This window comes from Drosophila busckii, chromosome 3R, assembly GCF_011750605.1.
Source record: "Drosophila busckii strain San Diego stock center, stock number 13000-0081.31 chromosome 3R, ASM1175060v1, whole genome shotgun sequence".
NCBI classification, from domain to species: domain Eukaryota; kingdom Metazoa; phylum Arthropoda; class Insecta; order Diptera; family Drosophilidae; genus Drosophila; species Drosophila busckii.
The window spans coordinates 3678366-3698723 of NC_046607.1; the positions used below are offsets into that span (position 1 = coordinate 3678366).

General features: G+C 40.3%; 4 protein-coding genes across 4 annotated transcripts; all 4 read left to right on the top strand.

Annotated features, from left to right (window-relative positions):
* Positions 1-9649: 9649 nt before the first annotated feature.
* LOC108602716 (maker216) lies at positions 9650-10107 on the top strand. Its single transcript, XM_017990871.1, has 2 exons — positions 9650-9730; positions 9793-10107. The coding sequence occupies exons 1-2, from the start codon at positions 9670-9672 to the stop codon at positions 10077-10079; spliced, it is 348 nt and encodes a 115-aa protein (XP_017846360.1). The 5' UTR covers positions 9650-9669; the 3' UTR covers positions 10080-10107.
* Positions 10108-13271: 3164 nt separating this feature from the next.
* Positions 13272-13874, top strand: LOC108604265 (calmodulin). The gene has a single exon (XM_017993659.2). The coding sequence runs from the start codon at positions 13348-13350 to the stop codon at positions 13849-13851; it is 504 nt and encodes a 167-aa protein (XP_017849148.1). The 5' UTR covers positions 13272-13347; the 3' UTR covers positions 13852-13874.
* LOC108604263 (calmodulin-A) lies at positions 13865-14608 on the top strand. Its single transcript, XM_017993658.2, has one exon. The coding sequence runs from the start codon at positions 13988-13990 to the stop codon at positions 14489-14491; it is 504 nt and encodes a 167-aa protein (XP_017849147.1). The 5' UTR covers positions 13865-13987; the 3' UTR covers positions 14492-14608.
* A 2248-nt stretch (positions 14609-16856) lies between these two features.
* On the top strand, positions 16857-17450 carry LOC108601485. Its single transcript, XM_017989383.2, has one exon. The coding sequence runs from the start codon at positions 16857-16859 to the stop codon at positions 17448-17450; it is 594 nt and encodes a 197-aa protein (XP_017844872.2).
* Positions 17451-20358: the final 2908 nt, after the last annotated feature.

The following is a 20358-nucleotide window of genomic DNA, read 5'->3' on the forward strand; positions in this document are numbered from 1 at the left end:
GTTGCAGTTGTGCAGTTGACAACACAGCCAGACACATGTGTGTGTGTGTATGTGTCCTGTTGCTTGGTGGCAGCTCTCTGTGGATGTCCTGGGCAGCTGCATCAGCTTGTTTGGGATTTTCACATTTGCTTGTTACACTACGGCCTGACGTTGATGTTGATGCGACATGCAACACATTAGACTAATGAAATTTCTTCGTTTTTTGTTTCTTTTACATTCCCCACAGGCTGTGTCAAAGGTGCTCCCTGATCCTGACAAAACATGCTGCTTCAAGCTTAAGCAATGCACTATAAACTCTTCACCTTCAAAATATGTTGATTGCTATGCTTAGGCTCTCACATTAAACTGTAATTGCTGCCATAAATATTTTACCTCACATTAAATTACAAGACTACGCAAACAATTTTCGGCGAGCGTAATTAAATTTTTCACCCTTTAAGCAAAATAATTTCAGAAAGCGTATTCAATGCGCTGCATGCCAATGCTATAGCCTGCGATATTTTGATTTCGTTTCCGTGTCAGCTTACAGCCACGTGCCGACAGCTTGCAAGCCAAGTTGGCCAGCATTGAAAATTAATTTCGCTTTTAAATGGCTTCTCTAATTAAAATTGCGCTCTGTACTTCACAACATAAAGCAGCAAGTGAGTTGCTGAGTGCTCTACGTGTGGCAGCTCTAATATAGGCACTTTGAAGATTTTGTTGCAATGCGGCGTCAATTGTTTGTTCAAGCGCTTTCCAAACTGTCACACTGACTTACTGACTCACTGACTGACTGACTAACTGATGAAGTGCAGCTGTCGCAGTGTTTTGAGATTCGTTTTGCAGGCTTTTTGGCTCAAACTTCAAACTCAACAATTTTAGAAAAAAAAATTTCTTGCTGTCAATTGCTGTTGTACTGAGCGTTGTCTCCAGAGCTTAGCTCAAGCAATTTGGCTTTGTATTATGCAAAGTCTGCCAGCATACACGACGTATGTGTGTGTGTGTGTGTGTGTGGGTCTTACCTGTCCCATTGGGTTCGTTTTGCTACGCTTTGCTGTGGCTATAAATCAACTCAAGTGCCTACGCCCCAGCTGATTTATTTTTGCGCTGCCAAGTATTTCCTTTTTACTGACAATGCGGCAGGCAGGAGGCAGCAAGCGACAGACGAGCAGGGGCGGTTGAGGGCAGAGAGCACGCATTTTGCCTAAAAAATTTAACCGGCACTTGTGCACAACAATTCGAGTTACCATTCGTTCGTTCAGACTGCCTCACTCTCGCCGCTGATGGTGCTGCTGCTGTCGGCCCTTGGCCCTCTTTCCTGCTCTCTGCCTTTTATTTTTATTAAATTCTCAAGTGGCATTCGCAGGCGGATTTCCATTTCTTGTGCCTGCCTTTTCTTTTGCTATTTTCCAGCCAAAAAGTTTCTTTGTCAATATCCCATATAATGCACAATAATGATACCAAAAAGTTAAAGTCGAGCTCTGTAGCATTCAAGTTGAACTTGAATTTACGTTTTGCGGCTCTTTCGCTGGCACAATAGCACAATAATAACAACAACAACAACAACAATAACAAAAACAACAACAATTTGCGGCAAGTGATTACCTAAGGCATTTTGCGGCTCGCAAATTGCGCTGAGCTCAAGGGGATATGCTGTTGTTGTTGTTGTCGTTGTTCAGCCTCTGCCTGCTCTGCCGCTTGTTGTTTACTGTAGTTAAGATTCGTGAACTGGGGGGCTACCCATGCATAACTATAGCTGCTGAAAGATCAGCTACCCACATTCCATGCAGCTGTGAGACGAGCAGAAATTTTAATTTTTAATTTCGTTGCGCATAATAAAAATTACAGCTAAAGGCAATCAGAGTGTGAGAATTGTTTGCAGGCGCAGTTTGGACATTAAATAGGCAAACGCCTACTCCAGCCGTTTAATATGTAAATATGCGAATCCAAACACAAAGTGAAAGCATCGCTTTCAATGTTGTGTTAAAGCCTGTGAGAGAGAAAGCCCATGACCCCTTCATTAGCAATTTCAGAACAAATATAATTGAAATTCAATTTCACACACAGCATTTGTTGCTACTTTGTGTAGCTGCAATTAGCAGCGACATACTAGAGTTTAAATAGATCTGTAAATACGGCAACATGTGTGCTTAGGCTTTGTAGTGGGTGTGTGGTGTGTCTGGTTTCTATTGTAATAACATGGCAGGCAGTTCAATTAGAAAAGCTGTTTACTCTGCTATTCAATGCTAATCACACTGCACAACAAGTAACGCGATAAAGTGAGTGCAGTCCAACTTTACTTAGTAGTTGTCAAATAAGCTTCATGCCGCACAGCTTTGCGGCAACTAGGGACAGAGAGACAGACAGACAGCTTTAAACACATTTTTCGACTAAATAAATAGCTCGGCTTTAGCTGCTAGAGTTGCCTTTGCATATTACTTTACGAAATACTTGCAACCACTTGAAGAAAATAACATAAATATCCGCCTGCTGCTGTTGCACTCACTCTATCTCTCTCTCTCTCTCTCTCTCTCTCTCTCTCTCTCTCTCTCTCTCTCTCTCTCTCTCTGTCAGCCCTTGGCATTTACTCTTGCTTTCTTTGCTTTACTTTTTGCCACACAAACACTTAACTTATTATATGTTTTGCTTTAGCGCTCAGTCTTTGCCTAGCAACAAATGCCAGCACTACTAGCGACTGACTGTTGCAACTGACACAGTTTAGTTGCTGCCCAAGTTGTTGCAGTCGCCGCTCCTCACTCCACTGACAAGCATTGTTTGGCCTTTGTCTTGGCTGCTGCTCAAAGTCTTGGCACAGTGCTCGGGGCGCTCGACGCATTGAAATAAATCTGAGACGCTTCTTTACTGCTAACTTTGGCAAGTAGTCGCAAATCGCTGGCACAAGCAGCATGCAGCGGCAAGTCCGCAATGTTATTTACCTTTTCTCTTTGTACCAGCACCGAGCACGAGCGCCGCCTGGAGACATCGACTGACTGCGTTAAGCTTACAGCAGCCGCCGCCGCCGCTACTGCGTGCAATTGCAACAAAAACAGCAACAACAACAACAGTTGCTCAATGTGTTGCATAATTAAACGATTGTCTGTCGAACTGCAGGCAAGTGCAAAGAAATTTTAATACAATTGTTGAAGATGCTACAGGTTTGTAAGCTGCTGCAAATTGGTTTTGAAATTCAAATAAATGTTGTTGCAACTTCAAGCTTACAGCTTAGTCTTTATAAATGGCATAAGGCATAGCTGTTAAATATCAATTAACAGGCTGAAGCGTAAACTATTTTTAATTATTGATGTTTAGAATAACAATCAATTAAAAAATAATGTGTAATTTTTAGATGTTTAATTTTTAGATTGCACTCTAGCAATTCAATTTTTTTCTTTCTTTATTCAACCAACATTTTCTTCGAAACGACACGAACCTCTTACATTTATATATAATCAATTGATAAACAGACATTTACATCAAAGCCTTATTTTTAACTATATGCAAGCCAAAGCTAAGCAATCACCAAAATAATTGCAGTTTAATTATAAGTACACTTTGAAGATAAAATTAAGACAATTACTCATAGTTATTTATTATGCATTTTAATCGGCAGTATTTCTATATTCATTAGAATATAAGCTATCATTATTATTAATACAAGTTTGACACTAAAACTTAACAAATCGAAATATATACAGTTGCAATAAATAAGTTAACATTGGATTATTTATAGTCTGAGCAATGCAACAGACACGTTCAGTTAAAGCAGCAGCTGCAACGTGTGCTAGCTAAAATTTGAGGCAAGTGTTAGATGCAAAGCAGTTATTCATGCTATGCCACACTCACACACACACACAAACAGATAAATCACAAATGCATGTTGCATGCAAAAGTGCGAGAGAGAGAGTGAGTGAGCGAGAGTTGCGAGTAGTATACAAAACATAGCACGAAATGCAGTTTCAATTGCATTGACGCATTTCCGGTCTGCGTACGGATGTTCCGGTGATCAATTTTCAAATGCGCTGTGTCAGAGCGACTGCACACACTATGCTGTGTGTGTGTGTGTGTGTCTGTCTATGTTGCAAATATAGTAACTATAACTCTGCGAGGGATGGACAGCATGGTCAAACTCCGACCTGTCGCTGTCTCTGGCTTATTCACTTGGCAACAGTTTGTGGCACATTGCAAAATCGAATACAAATTTACAGTTTTGTCGTTTATTCGTTTACTGCTGGCAATATTCTTCGCACACACACACACACATGCGCGCTTATATATGTTGCAGCCATTTTTTTGCGTTAGTTGCTGCTGGCTGCGCGTTGTAGTTGCAATTCTGTTGTTTGGTCAATTGCTAGCCGCACCAAATAAAAAAAAGGATAAAAACAAATACCGTTACCGCAGACATATTAGGGCAGCGTCAGCTACAAAAAGCGAATGCGTCAGCTTTGTGTTAGCTTTGTGGTTTGTGTGAAAATTATCAACAAATAAATGAGTGAATAATAAACATTTATTTGGGTTTACATATCGCACGTGCAACAGCAAATTATTTACACATGGGCCAGGATATTGTGCGCTCCTGACAGCTTTAAGCTGTCAATTTCTGGCAATTTCCGCACACAGCTGTCGACAGTTCAGTTCAGTTTTGTGAACTAAACTTTGCTTGCAAGCTGGTCTCAATTAATGAAATTAATTAGCTGCTAATCAAATTTGCAAACTACAAGCAGCCAACTGCCATTGATGTGATGCCTGCCTAGCTCCCGTTGCTCTGGCATGCTTTCTTGCCTCTCTCTCTGTGTGTGTGTGTGTGTGTGCGAGTGTTTGCCTGTCAATGTCTTGATGCCAGCTAAATTGTTCAAAGTAACCTAATTAGCTTCATTTGGTTAGCTACTTTTAGTTGCTTCTAAAACAATTTGACAGCAGCTTGGCTATTAAATAGCATTGCACTTAAGTCTAGTACTTTGACTTTGAATTCGTATTGCGTATACGCAGCATTGCAGTCATAATAACAATAGACGACACTGTGACTGTCTTCACTTCTGTTTCACTGTTCAAGCAACGCGTTCGGCAGCGTAGCTGTTAGTCAGCTTTGCTAACTTATTTATTTTGCTACTGGCCTTATCTATTTAATGGCAGAACATGTGAAGCTGTGTGACAGACAATTTGGCACCGTTGTACATTAGTTTGGCTTAAGCTCTGCTCGTGTTGCATTCATTTCTAGCCCAATGGATTTTGGCTGTCGGATTTATATCCTCGCTGTGGCAAGTTGCCTAATAGAAAGATTTGAACGTTTGCTTGCTGTCGATTTTGAGTTTATAGCATTTGACAGCTGCACTGCCATTTGGAGTATCTGAGCCAGCGCGTTCTCACTTGCTCTCACTACGAACAAAAGTTTAAGTTCAATTGCTTGAAAGTTGTGGCAAACTTGGACAGCAGCAGCTCGCCCGGCTTGCCTTGCTTACTTGGCTGACAGCTGACAGCGACTATCAGCAAGTAAACATTAATTATATTGCTGTAAGTGCCAACTTTCGATTGCCAATTTAACTTGTATAAACAACTAGCAAACAGACACACACACACCCACCCACACATATGACAAACAATTATAAATTAATTACGCGTGAAATGCGCGGCGAATTTAGTGCATCAGAGCCTCGGGCAATGCACAACCAAAAAGCAAATTAAGCGCATTTATTTCCTAATTGCAGTTGTCATATGATAATCAAAAAATTCCAAACACACACACACACAGGTGAATGCTGCAAGTGAATTGCTAAATAATTTTGGGTCAATATTGACCAAACTGGCAACAGCAGCTGTAATAGAATATTTTACAAAATGTTTCATTATCAAATTGTTATTGGGCATTTATGAAAATTTAAGCTGATTTAAGCTTTTAATTTATTGAGCTCATGGCAGCAGCTTACAATGAATTACAATATAAATTTCTAGAGAAATCAAATTCCAGTTAGGTAAGTTCACTCTAAATTTAATGCCTGAAAATTTAAGAAGCCAACTACAGACGTATACACTTCAGTAAAACGCTGACAATTCAATTGAAATGCAGCAACGCAGTAAAAAATACAAAAACCAAATTAAAAAGAAAACGGCAAGCTGCAATTTTGCAACGCTGTCATCAAAGCCGAAAAAATACCCACAAAATGCCAACAAAACGAAATTAAAACCAGCCACGCCTGTAAAGGAAGCGGGGCCATGCTACGTAGACGTTGCTGTGAAAAAAATGCAAATATATATACGTGTGTGTGTGTGTGTGTGCATGTAAAACAGAAGTTGTAGTTGGAACTGTAGCTGCAGCTCTGGCCTGCAATCCAAAAATCATCATCAACATCATCATCCATTGCAAGCGAGGGAACACAGAAATGGCGCAACAAAAAGCTAAAGCGGAAAAAAAGAATGACAGAGCACCAAATGGAAATGCACTGCAATAAGCTTAACTGAAAAGAAAAGCAAAACAAAAGCGGCTAAGGAGCGTCATAAAACGGATAATATGGATAAACAGATAAATTGCATAAAAAATTTGTTTGTTGTGTTCAAAAAAATAAACAAGATTTTTAATTGAATATTACACAGGACAGTTGATGTAGTAAAAATATTATTTTTTATTTAATTGTGCAATATACAAAAGCTTGTGTTTATATTTTTATGCGCAGAATGGTATGAAATAAATTGTAAACTGCATAAGCTAGCCAATGAAATATATTGATTGTGAGCTCAGCATGCACTCGTGGCGTATGAGTGATGTGTTTTTTTGCACAGGCTTATAAGGCTTATCTACTATAGCAGCAACAATAAAAGGTTAAAGCAAACAAGCCAGGTCAACAATTTATCGTATACCTGCCATATTTACTGTATTGCAGTCTATCTACCTGAAAAAAATCTGCTATAGACAGGCATTATTCAAAGCGTACAAGCGCTGACAGACAGACAGGCGCAGTTCATGCAACATTTAGCCGTTAATTGGCAGCTACACAGCGTGCATAATAAATGCAACATTATTAACATTTTGTAATTATTTGCCTTGTGGCTGGCTTTGCTACATTTTTTTTCCCTAACTTAGCTTAGTGCAGTTTTTTGTGTTCACTTTTGATTAAAACTTGGCCCTTCAACTAGCAACATTTCTCTCGCTCTCGCTTGGCGGCCACACACCTGCGGCGCCATTTTCTATACTTTTTTATTTTTGTTGCCATTGCCGTTACTTGGCATCTTATCATTTATCAGGCGTTTGCAGAGATCAAAAGCAATGCCAGGCAGCCATCAAAATCAGACGCCAACGCATTACTTTTCACGCCCAGCGGTAAGGGGCGGGGGACAAAGCAGCTCAGACGTTGCTGCCATTGGCCCCAGCGTCTTTTTGTAGAGAGATAACGTTAACAGCAAGCTCAAAGCGCAGTTTGTTATGTGGGCTGCTGTCGACTCGAACTGCCAGCGTCATTTGCCTCGAACTGAAACTAATTTTGTTGATTGTGGCAGCCAGCGCGCATTGTTGCCATTGACGATTGATATCCATCGATATAAAACATTCAGGCAAGGCAAATGGGGGCAGGCAATTGTAATTGGAAATTTTAGTCCAAATATTTAAGGTTTGAAAACTAGTGTGCATAGAACTTTAAGTTATGGTTAGAAATGCCAAAGAATGAAAAATTAAAGCGCATTTATTTGCCTGACGTAATCTGTGCCTGGGCAGTCCTTTCAATTCGATGCACCTTTAAAATCTATCAGCAGCTTTAGCTCCACGCTCTCTCACTTGCTGCCTGCTGGGCTGTGGACCATTTGTAATGCTCTTTCCTTTTATGACATTTTATTATACCAATTAGACTGGCGCCTTGGGCCACGTGCATTGTTTCGCTGGCTAGGCTAGGCTAAGTAGAGCGCTCCTTTGTTCACATTGCTATTTCCTTTATTTTTTCAGCTCACACCTGCAGCTCAGCTGCCGACTGCTTTGGAATTTACGGCTCTCGATTGTGTTTTAACATTTATTCATACAATGCGGCAGCATCAGAGGCGGAGAGGCTGAGAGCGAGAGAGACCATTTGGTTGACTTTGCTGCTCTAGTGTGCTGCTTTGCTCGGGCTGCTCTGGGGCCTGTGGCAGCGTTGGGTTGGCTGCTGGCACTTCAGTTGTAGCACATTTTTCAAATGTGCAACACTTGCTATCAGCTCTTGCAGTTGTTGTTGCTGCTGCTGCTCCTGCTTGGCACACAAATGACATTTACATTTCGAGCACATAATGCTGTAGTTGCTGTTGTTGTTGTTGTTGCTAGTGCTGCTGTGAACGTAGAAGTCTAGGTGATAATTGCACACGGCGTCAAGCACAGAGCAGCAACAATACCAACAACTGTGACAACAAGCACTTCAATTTCAACTGAATGTTGGACTACTCTTGCTGCTGTTGTTGTTGTTGTTGTTGTTGTTGCTGCTGTTGAACATTTTGCCAACTAACAACTTCCTGCACTTGCTGGCACCAACAGCCTGCACTTTATGGCTTTAATTTTGCAGCGCTGGCAAACCAATTTGTAATAAATGACTGAGGACAATTGCAATCATAGCACGAAATGAAATCTTGAATCTCTTAGAGCCAAGCGACTTAAAGCCAACTGGCTTAACCTTTTAACAAATAAAAGAGCCCACAACACAGCCAATAGATAAATATAACCCAACCAACAAGCTAGCACTGGGCTCTCGACGTTTAATACACAATGCAAAGGCCTCAAAGCCCTTTACTACAGGTGGCCAACAAACGTTGAACTTATCTAAATTGAAACCCATTGTTAATGTCCTTTTGTTGTGGATCAAAACAAGCTAACAGGATTTTAAATTGACTTACACAAAGCCTAAGGAACCAATATATAAAATAAAGTAAATACCAATGGAAAATTGCATATGCTGTGGAAAGTGTTGGCTTGCAAATTGGCTACAAAATATTTTAGTCTTTAATATTTTACAGTTCTAACGTTGATTTTTCTAAGAATTGCCCAATGTTGGGAATCAGTAATTAAATAAATGAATTTGAATTTATATCAATATGTAGCCCTATTTCAATTAAATAATTTGACAAAGTGACAGTCAGCGCACAATCGATCAGTTTATATAAAGTTATATGTATTATGAGCGTTACTTTAAGACTAATAAAGCAGCTTGACTAATTTATACATTTTACTTCCAACCAGATGTGCTTAAGTATTCTATGCTGCTGAATTAGTCATGCTATTGGCAACTTAAGGCATATATATAAAAACAATAATTGAACTTCAAGCATGGCACTAAAAGCCTTATTTTAAGTCGAATTACGACATGTGCTGCCAATTAAGCTTTTTATTTAATATATATCAGATTATTTTAAAGCTGCATCAAACAGAAATTAATGCTTTTTCAGTTTATTTACAGTACTTGTATTTACATGTTAAAAAACTGCCATTGGTTATATATTTTTATATATGCAATGCAGCTATTAAAATGCTAAATAAAATTGCTTAAGCGGCTTTTTAATATTGAACAAAAAAATGCCAGCAAATTAAAAACTTTACTTATTATTGTGTTATTTTGCTTTTGATTTTTGAGTTCGACCTAGCGTTTTGTTATCCCTGACTATGACCAATTAGCTTTAGGTTTGTTGTAAACAATTCTATAGAAAAATGTGTATTAGTTGGAAAATCAGAACAGTTGCTTGTTAAACGTCATGGGATACTCTACGCTGAAATTATTGCTGTTGATTGCATTGGCAATAACTGTAACTGCAGGTAAGAGTTAAATATTTTAGTACATATATATACATTTAACTGATGCATATTAAATAATATAGACGATACGTGTCCAAGTCAAAGCAGCAAGCAGCGTAAAGCTCCTGAAGCAAAGCCAGTAAATGAGCATAAGCAACTAAATGAAGCACAACCAAAACAACAGGATAAGCAAGTAAATGAAGATAAGCAGAAAGACGCAGAGAAGCTACAAAATGAGGAAAAGCAGGACAGTGAAGAAAAGCCACAAACGAATATTATGAGCAGCATTAGCTCAGTAATATTTCCAGTTTTAAAGATCCTATGGCTAGCAATTAAGGAATTTTTTTTACATTATTTTAGAAGCGTTTAAAACATTTAAAATGTAAAGGTTCAAAATGCACCCGAAGCGTTATTTCTAATTATTTTACTTCAGCCACAGTTACTGTTGTATTTGCATTTGCCCATGTGTGTGTGTGTGTTTGTATGTGATCAAAGTCAACTCGAGTTTTTTTTGTTGGTGTTGAGTTGGCGCTTTGTGTTGATTTTCCAGTCAGTCGCACTTGCTGCATGCTGCAATTTAAGTTATGAAAAACGATTCGCTTTGTTTCGTTATGGTTTGGTTTGCTTAAAGCCCTAACCAACATTGGGCTACTTGGCTTAGCAACAGCTGTAGCCAATTTGAACATAACCAAATCCATAGATTAGCTTAATAAAATGCCAATCAAGACTTGCTAGCTTTATGGGCAATGTGCAATATATGAAAACAATATAGTGTATTACTATTAGTGCACTAGCTTAAATTTACATATTCCTTGCAATTTTGTGCTTTTGTTTTTGTTGTTGTTGCTGCTGTTGTTGTTTTTATTGTTGCTCGTTTGCAATTGCTTTGTTTGGGGCTTGCTTGCAGGCATTGCTCAGCTGCATGCAGATTTACATTGCTGGTGCCGCTTTCCATTTGGTTTATTGCGAATTTTATTGTTTTGCGGTGGTTTATGGCACTGCCAACGTAGCGTATAAATGTTTGCTGAGCACTTGGTTCAGCTCACAGTCCAGTCAACAGCCAATTTTCGCAGACACGCTTAAACATGCAGCAGATTGCAATATGCGCTCGACTATTTCAATCAACGATCCCAGGGCCTAAATTAGTTTCGGCCAGCATAGCATGCACACATTTTTGGCAGTCACTATCAGCGCCCAAAAGCGTTGCAGCTAATTGCGCCGGACCAGTGATTAGCACAGCATTTGGCGTTACTTTGGCAGCAGCGCAACTTTGTCAAAATATTTGCTAAATGGCATGCTTAAAATTTATAAATATACAAACAAAACTTAATTACACTACAGTCGAGTCGAGCCTGCTGCATTGGATGACTGTTTAGCCTATTAGGCAAATGGGCTTTTCAGAGAACTTTGCCAGTTAGCCCCAAGCGCATGAAATGTTGAAGGGTTGGGGGGGGGGGGGGGTGGTCAACAACACTGCAGCTTAACAAGCGTGTAGATATAATGGCTTAATGAACAAAGCGTTGTGTGGGCGTTTGTTGCTCTACGGCCATAGCAAACACAAATAAAATTAACTAAACTCAAAACAAATACTCAGACCCGTGCTCTCTCTCTCTCTCTCTCTCTCGCTGCCCAACGCTCAAGAGCGTGGTACAAAAAAAATCTAAATAAAGTTGAACTGAAAAATAATTAAAAACTAATTAAACGAGCTGCTCAAGTGGGCATGTGGGCGTGTGGGCGTGCGCTTGTTTGTCTGGAGTGGGAAGTGCCAAGGTTTATGTAGGGCGTGTGCCAGGCGTTGGCCAAGCTGTTGTAAAACTTAATTAACTAAATGCCGAAGCAACAAAAACTAACAAAACAATAACAATAACTTTACACAACTTGTCCCTGCCACGACGCACGGGGCGTATGTGTAATTTAATCTTGTTGGCACGAGCAAACGCTTGCTTGTTGTCATCTACAAATGCAATTTGTGTCGTAAATAAACAGCATAAAACTAACATGACTAAAAGCCAATGAGCAATGAGCACACTTGTGTCTCTGAGCGTGCAAACACTTGACAACGCTGAAGTAATGCAATTGACTATAAAACTTGGCTTAGATAAACTTAATTTATTTTAGGCAATAAATATTATAGCTAAGCTCAGCTCGTAGTTTAAATTGTACTCTAGTTAACTTAAGTTGCGTTCAGCACACTCTTCAGTTCCTGTTTCAAGCCATCAATGTGTTTGTCATTTCACTTTGAGCAATTGCTTGCAGTTTTATGGTGCCAACCACCCTTGAAAGGCTTCGTGTCAAGCACTCGCACTCAAAGAGAGAGAGAAGCAAACAAAAATGTCATTGAAATTAAAAGTAGCAACAGCTATAGTAACACAGGTACTGCTCGAATATGCTGGCAGGGGCTTTATGCTGGTTTCGTTTTGCCAAAGGACAATATGCATTGACTTAGGCTTGGCGAGAATGAAGTGCGCGACCAACATTGTGTACCAACAAAGAAAGACACACAGAGTAGAGAAACAAAGCAAAAGCAAAATGGACAAAGTCCATATGCGTTGCTTACCATGATTGGCTATTTTGCTGGGCTCCATTTCATTGTCTGCTCTGCTGCTGCTGCTGCAATTCAAATGAGCACAAAAGCTTCATATTCAATGCGCTTTGGCAGTTAAAATTGCGTTCATGAGCGACTGCTCTGTTGCGAACTGATAGCAGCTGATCAATTCAGTCCATGGTAGCAATGAAGTGCACAACTTGATGAATCACATTATGTTGCATTGAAGCCAGCATAAGTTGAAGTACTAATTTACTCATGAAGCTTAAGAGCTTAAGGGCTTTAGGCTTTATTTTCACACATATGTATGTTGCATTAAATTCTTAGTTTAAATGCTAAACATTTGATCATAGCTGCATATTGAATAAAAATACTGAAAAGTTGTAACTAACAGCTGCTGTTTGCTCAGCCACATTGGGTAATCTTTTCTTTCAGTTCCAGTCTAAATACACCTTGAATCAATATGCGTATGTATCTGCCTTCTCTGTGGGCACGCACAAACCAAATAGCACAATTTATATTATTACCACACTGACTTAAATTCCCACAATCCTTACGCTTGCATACAAACCACAACAACAACAGCAACAATTGCTAATGAGCAGCAAATTCAGTAAATTCGATTGCAGTGCTACGCTCAGTGCTGACAGTTTAGCTTTTTTCCCGACATATTGGGCTCTTTTAAAAATATAGTTTGGCAGCTTTTAAACCAATCTAAGCTAAAGTTAAGTAATTGTTTATATATAAACCATTAGCTTTTAAGCCTTTTGTTGCTTACATTGTAAGCAGCAAATTAGCAGCACAGCTCAAACCTAAAACTTGGTCAGCAGCTTAACACAGTAAACATTTCCAAGCATAGATTATGGTTTGCTTTGTGTAGCGCTTTGGCTTGTGCACAATGAGACAGCAACACAATTATTCCAAGAAAACAGCATTAATGGAATTACTCTGAATAAACATAAACAAAAGCGAAGCATATGTACTTGACTTAAGCTAAGCAGGCCATGCATTTAAATTATTGAGTTGCTTTTACAAAACGTTGAAAAAAACCTTTAGCTTTAAAATTTTACGTTTAGTTTACTTTTGCTAGATCATGGATGATTTTGATTTTGGCACGCCACCGCCGGAAGAGCGCGTTACCATACAAAGGACACACTCGCTGAACGCTGAGCAGGAAAAAGATTTAACGGAAGCATTTTCGCTATTTGATCAAGAGGGCACGGGCGTTATACCCATTAAGCAGTTGGGCGAGCTTATGCATGCCGTTGCGCATAATCCACCAGAGCATGAGATGCAAGAACTGTTTGCTGAATACGATCCCTATAACACTGAGGAGATCAGCCTCAATGACTTTCTGCATATTATGAGCGAGCGCTACAAGGAGCAGACACCTGAGGATGAAGTCATCTTGGCCTTCAAGGTGTTTGACAAAGAACAAAGCGGTTTCATACATGAGAACGAGTTGCGCCAAATTATGACAACCTACGGCGATGTGATGGACGAAGACGAAGTCGAGCAATTTATATTGGACGGCAACTCTAACACTGAGTGCAAAGTAAACTTTGCCGAGTTTGTCATGATGATGGCCGAACGTTAAGCATAAGCAGGCGTCCACACTTAACATTCAAGCGTTAACAATTTAGTTGCTTCACAAAAACTACAAACACATTCGGCAAGTTCAAGTCAAACTAGAAACGCAAAATCTGCTTTAGGGAATTAACTAGTTGGGCATAATGTCTCAGTTGCATCGGCAGAGTGAGTTCCCACCGGAGCGCCAATCGAAAATGAAAAGGTCGGAGCTGACTGATGAGCAAATAGCCGAGTACAAGGAGGCCTTCGCCTTGTTCGATAAGGCGGGCGAGGGCACAATTAATAGCACAGAGCTGGGCACGCTTATGAAGTCGCTGGGCCAGAATCCCACCGAAGCTGAGCTCAAGGATCTGGTTAACGAAGTGGATGTAAATGGCGATGGCCTGATTGACTTCAGTGAGTTCTGCACGCTGATGAACAAGCACAGCAGCGAAGGTGACAGCGATGAGGAGCTGCGCGAAGCATTCAAGATCTTTGACAAGGACGAGGACGGCTTTATATCGCCCGCCGAGCTGCGCTTTGTCATGGTCAATCTGGGCGAGAAGCTAACCGACGAAGAGATCGACGACATGATACGTGAAGCAGACTTCGATGGCGATGGCCTTATTAACTATGATGAGTTTGTCTATATGATCACCCAGCGATAAGCCAGAGAGGCAGAGCAAATTTCAAAACAAACATAACTTGCAGTTGCAATAGTTCAAATTAAAGTTTTAACAGTTCAAGTGGTTCTGCACATTTCTGTGGCTACTTCCATTAACAAAGTTATGCAAACGATGTGTGTTACTTGCTGTGGCTGTTGCCTTGCTTTGAGCTGTAGCAATGTCCGCCTGCTGCCAAGTGGGCGTGTCTCTGGCTAGCCAACACCCATTGTGGCAACTTTGCTGCTTCTAATTTCTATTTGGGCTTGCATTAAAAATTTAATTTCCATTTTTTCGGCTTGCTTTGCTGCAGTTTACGAAACAGCAGACTCGCTTAATTGAAAGTTGACAAAACATTAAAACGAGCAAGCGAGCTGCAGGGCTGCTGTAAAAAAAATAGCAGCAAACACATTCACAGATTTCAATTTCAGATGCGACATCAATAAGCACTTGCAATGGCATAAATATAATATATGTGCACGCATACACAGACAGACGAAGGCACAGGCACATAGGCAATGCTGTTAGCACTACTAGTGGCCCATGTCCTGATTCAGTGCTATGACAACAGCTGCTGCTGCTGCTGTTGCTGTTGCTGTTGGCCGAATGACTGCAGAGGAAATTGAATTTGTGTTCATGTGGCTTTCGCCACTGCCTGCTGTTGTATTGTGCAAATGTTTTCAGTATGCCCCATACATAAGCTAAATTAATTTCAAAAATATATATTTTGTCTGTAGAGCAAATTTAAAGAGCATGGCCAGTTCGTCTCAGCAATTACAGGTGTGTGTGTGTGAGTTTTTTAGCGAGCACTTGACTCGGCATGCTCATGCACATCGATTTCAGGCTGGGTTTCTTTTGCGGCTTGTGGGGGAGGGGCGCACACATGTTACGCCCACACGTAGTGTCATTTGAAACACTTCAGCACATGCACTTGGCCACGCAAAAGTGTGCATGGAACTGACAGCAGCAAGGACGACAGCCAGGCAGCCAGCCACAAGGACAACGCGGCGCTGCAAATGTGCAAATGCTGTGGGCAAAAAGAACAGAAAAGGAAATGTGGCAAGCAAATGAATTTGACAACTACAGCTGCCAATGGCTGCAACTCTGGCTCGGTTGCGGTTGCTCAATGTCCATTTGGCAGTGGCTCAAAGCAAGCCAAAAATTTAAGCTACTCGCTCGGCTTCTAATTGATAGACAGGTAAGCCTTTGAATCGATTTACTCGCAAGACCATCTACACTTTATTAATGCTGCATAACAGTTGCGGTTCAATCAAGACCAAAGCAAGCCCGAGAACCCTTTTGGATTAGCAGATCAACGCATAAGCGCTCCTAAAGCTTTTGAAGCATAAAGGAAAACAAAAGAGCTTAGGCGGCCAGCTAGCAAGGCAAACTAATCTTACTACAATCTAATTGCTGTCTATATTCAAAATATGTGAAATATTTATAACATACAGAAACTGCAAATTGATTTTAAGGTACATGCATAATTAATTTTTCGATTGCTTTTGATTTTTGCCTTTGATCTTAGCTATCGAGTGCTTAAATTTAGATTAAAGCTGAATGAAATGAAACTTAAACATGGTTAAGCAATTTATTATTTAATATTTGTACTGCTCATTAATCTTTATGGCATTTGTTATTAAAAATCTCTAACAAATATAACAAAGACTCAAGCATTAAAATTTATTTTGTAGCAATGTTGTATATTGATTGAAATTGAAGTTCATTTCAAAAATATAACAAAGAAACCTTTTGAAATTCATTAGCTATTCATTTGCTCGTTAGGCTAACAATACAATTTCGTAGAAAATCAATTTAATACGAATTGCATTTGAATTTTGAGCGCAGCACTCATACGCAACGTAGTCCTAGTTGCAATTGTTAAAAGAGTTTTCTTTGAGCACCGCATGCCACTTGGGAGCTCAAAAGCGCAAACTCTTCAAATTGTTACGTTAAATTGCGTGGAAAAGTTATGCGTGAGGACTTGGCATTGCCATTATGCTTTTTGTAGCGCCATTGCTAACAACTTTGTTAAACAATTTTTATTTTATTTTTTATTCTACTCAACAAAGTTGACTTAGCAAACTACTTTAAATGTAAAAAATGCTCAAGCGCCAACTGGAAAAAGAAACTTGCTGCAACTTTGAAGGCTCACGTAATTATGCGCTTTGCACAGCTGACCCAGGCACTCAACCCGATATACCCAGCGCTGTTGCTAACTCTGACGCTAATGCTGCCGCTAAATTCTGCGGCGCAGCCAAATGCAAAGCGAACTTGCAATGACAACAACAGCGACAACGACAACTGCAATCAGGAAGCAACAGCAGCGCCTTGCGGTGTCAACAAACTCAGTTCGGCCAAAGATATTGCTATGGAGGCGGCACAGGTGGCCCAACAGGCGTATGAGCAACAGCAACCAGCCGCAGCGAGTGCAGCGCGTTGGGTCAAGGCCAAGCTGGCGGATCAGGCAGCAAGTGCGGCAATGACAGCTGAAGCGGCGCTGAGCAGCAAAGAGGAAGCGCTGCAGCAAGTGCTAGCTGAAATTTGTGAGGCCAAGAAGACGCTGCGCATGGAAAAGGATTCCGTGCAATGCTATCAAAGCAATTACGAGGCTGCCAAACTGGGCGTAGACCAGGGACGGCAGGTGGTCTGCAGCTTGAAAACAGCAGCTCAGCTAGCAAAACGCTATGAGCACTACGCCAAGAACTCTGAGCATAGCATAAACCTGGCTCTGCAACAGAAGCAACAGCTATTGGCTACTGCCCGAAAATATATTAAACTGCTTAGCAAAAAATTAAATATCGCCCGCCAAGAGCTTTGTGATACCAAAAGAGCAGCCTACAGAGCACTTGTTACAGCCGCAGAGGCGCGTCGAAAAGTGGATGAATATGTTTCGAGGCAAACGAGACAAAGAAGCAACAACGATCGATGTCACAAAAAGCGAGAAAAACTAAGAAGCAATTAGCATCTATTTTGATAGTTGATATTTTAATTAGAATAAATATTTATATATTTGATATTCAAACAAAGCATGATAAGCTTTTCTTTATTTATTATTACTGCCATCAAAGCGGAAGCCTTGGCTGTGAGCAATAAAAACTGCAAATAACACTTAGAACACATCTGTGCTGATTGGATTGGATTTTCTCAAATTACCTAACAAATGTTAGTTATAATTTTCTTTTTAAATAAATAATTGACATTTAAAAAATAATGAAGGCCGCATTCAAAGGTCAAATCAAACAAAGAATTTAATACATTTTTCTTTTCCAACAGTTTACGCTATGTCCTTAAACTTGAAGGGCATTGCTTTGTCGCATACTTTTGAAATATTTGTATTGTTTGCATTTATTTTTTATGTAACTTCTTTGCTAAAACTTTGCACGATTTCAATGATTAGTTTCGAATGGCTTTCGGTTATGCTGGCCAGAAGTGTTGGCCCATAATGACTGCTGGGAAATGTGCAAAGCATTGGGATTATAGATTGAAAGAGCAATAAAGGAATTCTGACGCCACTTAATTGGGTCATCAAATGCGAAATACGACAAGCAAACCGAAACGAAACGAAAGTTCTTGGCAGCACTTAACGGTGTGTGGCGCGAGAAAAACCTTTTGAGAAAATCTTGGGTCATTTGTGCCCTGATCTGTTAATCCCCCTCGAGCTCCATGACCATGGCCAGCCAATGCATAGTGAGTGAAAAAAGAAAAGGGTTGCAGCAAATGCTGGATTTAGCATTTTGATTGAGAGGCAAGTTTTGTTTTCGGCTTTGCTTTTATGCTATGCGTAGCTTTTGTTTTTGGCCCAGTGGCATTGGCATTGGTAGGCAGGCTGAGCATTAAGTCGCTTGTGGCCCAAATCACTAACGGCCACATAAGCCTCCCCAAACCAACCGAAAAATATTTATTTGCTGACACTTAAAGCCCACACAGCTGCCAAGTGTTGATCGCTCAATTGCCAACAGCAGAAGCAGCAGCAGCAGCATCAACAGCAACGAAAACTACTAAAAGTCAGTTCGGGCTTAAATGTTTGGGTTTTGTGGGTGGTGCTGTAGGGTGGTGCGTTCTTGTCAGTCAACAGTATCAGCATAGACCGCAACACGCCCCGTTGTCAACGCCCGCAACCGCCAACGCCTCAACAGTCGTCGAGTCGGGCTCAAATCTCAACGATTTGACCAAAATGTATTCATTTCAGCAAATGCTAACGCACTCATTGTGTGTTGACTGTGTATTTATGCATAGTGCGTGCGTCTGTGTGTGCTTGTGTGTGTGTGTGTGTGTGTGTACGTTAGTGGGTTGTATTTTGGTTTCGCATCCAATTTGCGTATTTTCGGCAACAAATCAAAACAAATGAAATCAATTCGATGAAGCAAATCTAATTTCAGTCGCATTTCCTCGCTTCTTGCTGGACAATAAAAACCCGAACAAAAAAACACACACTCACACACACAAATAGAGCGAATATATGCTTAAATTTGAGCGGCGAAATTGAACCAAATCGAATTCTAGCTCATAGGCTCATATTGCGTATACGCACAGACATTTATTTATGAGCATATTAAAGCGATTTGAAATGTAAGCTGGCGCCAAGAGTTCAGCCCTGAGGTCATGCCACTCATAAAATTTACAGCCACACTCAATACTTGCGTTTCACTGATAATTATTTAATATATATAACATATATATGTGTTAAGCTACTTCAACAATGCCTGCCCAGCATTAATGAACTTCGAACGAAAGGTAAACTGAACAAAGCTGCCGTAGAGAGCGTTTTATCATGACTGCATTGTTGTTTGTTGCTTGAATATTTGCGCATTAATTTCAACTCATTAATCGCTTGGCCTGCATTACAATTCCCCCAGCTGCATGTAGAGATCGTTGTGCTAATTGGAATTGCCGGCCACATTCACCTTTGTGGCCATATTGATATTTATGTGCGCTGGCAAACAACAACAGCAGCAGCAGCAGCAAATGTCGAGAACATAACATTAAATGAATTCTGTTTGTTTAGTTTAATGGCGGTTATTACATTGGCGCCTGATTAATTATGCTTGTGTTGTCATTGTTATTATTGATGCCGCTTAATGATGGCGCCGGAAATTGCTGTTACCAATGCTATTAGCTTGATTAAAGCCTCTGCCAATAATTTCCATTAACAGCCCAGCTAATTAATATATACAGCATAAGCTGTATTAATTTAATGCTGTTTGCTTTGCCTTCAAAACTTTGCGAGCTGCTGCTGCCTCAGCTCAGTTTACCTAGCAATATTTTCTTGGTTGCTGCGCACTGAGCAAACATTATTTGGCTTGGCTTTCGTAGCGCGTATATTACTAACTTTCTTTGCTAAAATTGCGACTGTGCTTGTTTGTAAATTTTAATAAAATCAGCCAACATAAAATGCCAAAACTTTTACCACACCAAAAGCGCCCACAGCGGCGAGTTTATAAAACTAAAAGCAACAAAAAGAAATAATAAAAAATAAAAAAAAAAATTTGTGTAGAAGAGTGGAATTAATTTACACGCTGCTTGAAGACCAACATGGTTCGTTGGTGGCAAGCTGGGGCGGGTGCTTGCCAAATGGCGCCACACTATGAAAACTAATTTAACTACTTAAAAGATATGCAATGTACGCAGCAGCAGCAGCAGCAGCAAAAGAAAACGAAAGAGTGGGAGAGAAACACAATAGAAAATGCAAAACTTGTGTTGACATGACACAGACGCCAGTGCCTGCCAAGATCAGTTTTTACTCCTTTTGTTGCAATACAAAATGCAGTTTGCCTGGCAGCTTACAGTGCGTATACTTTATATAGGGCAAATGCCATTACCTGTGTGTGTGTGTGTGTGCGTCGCGAACGCAGTCACACAAACTTGGCACA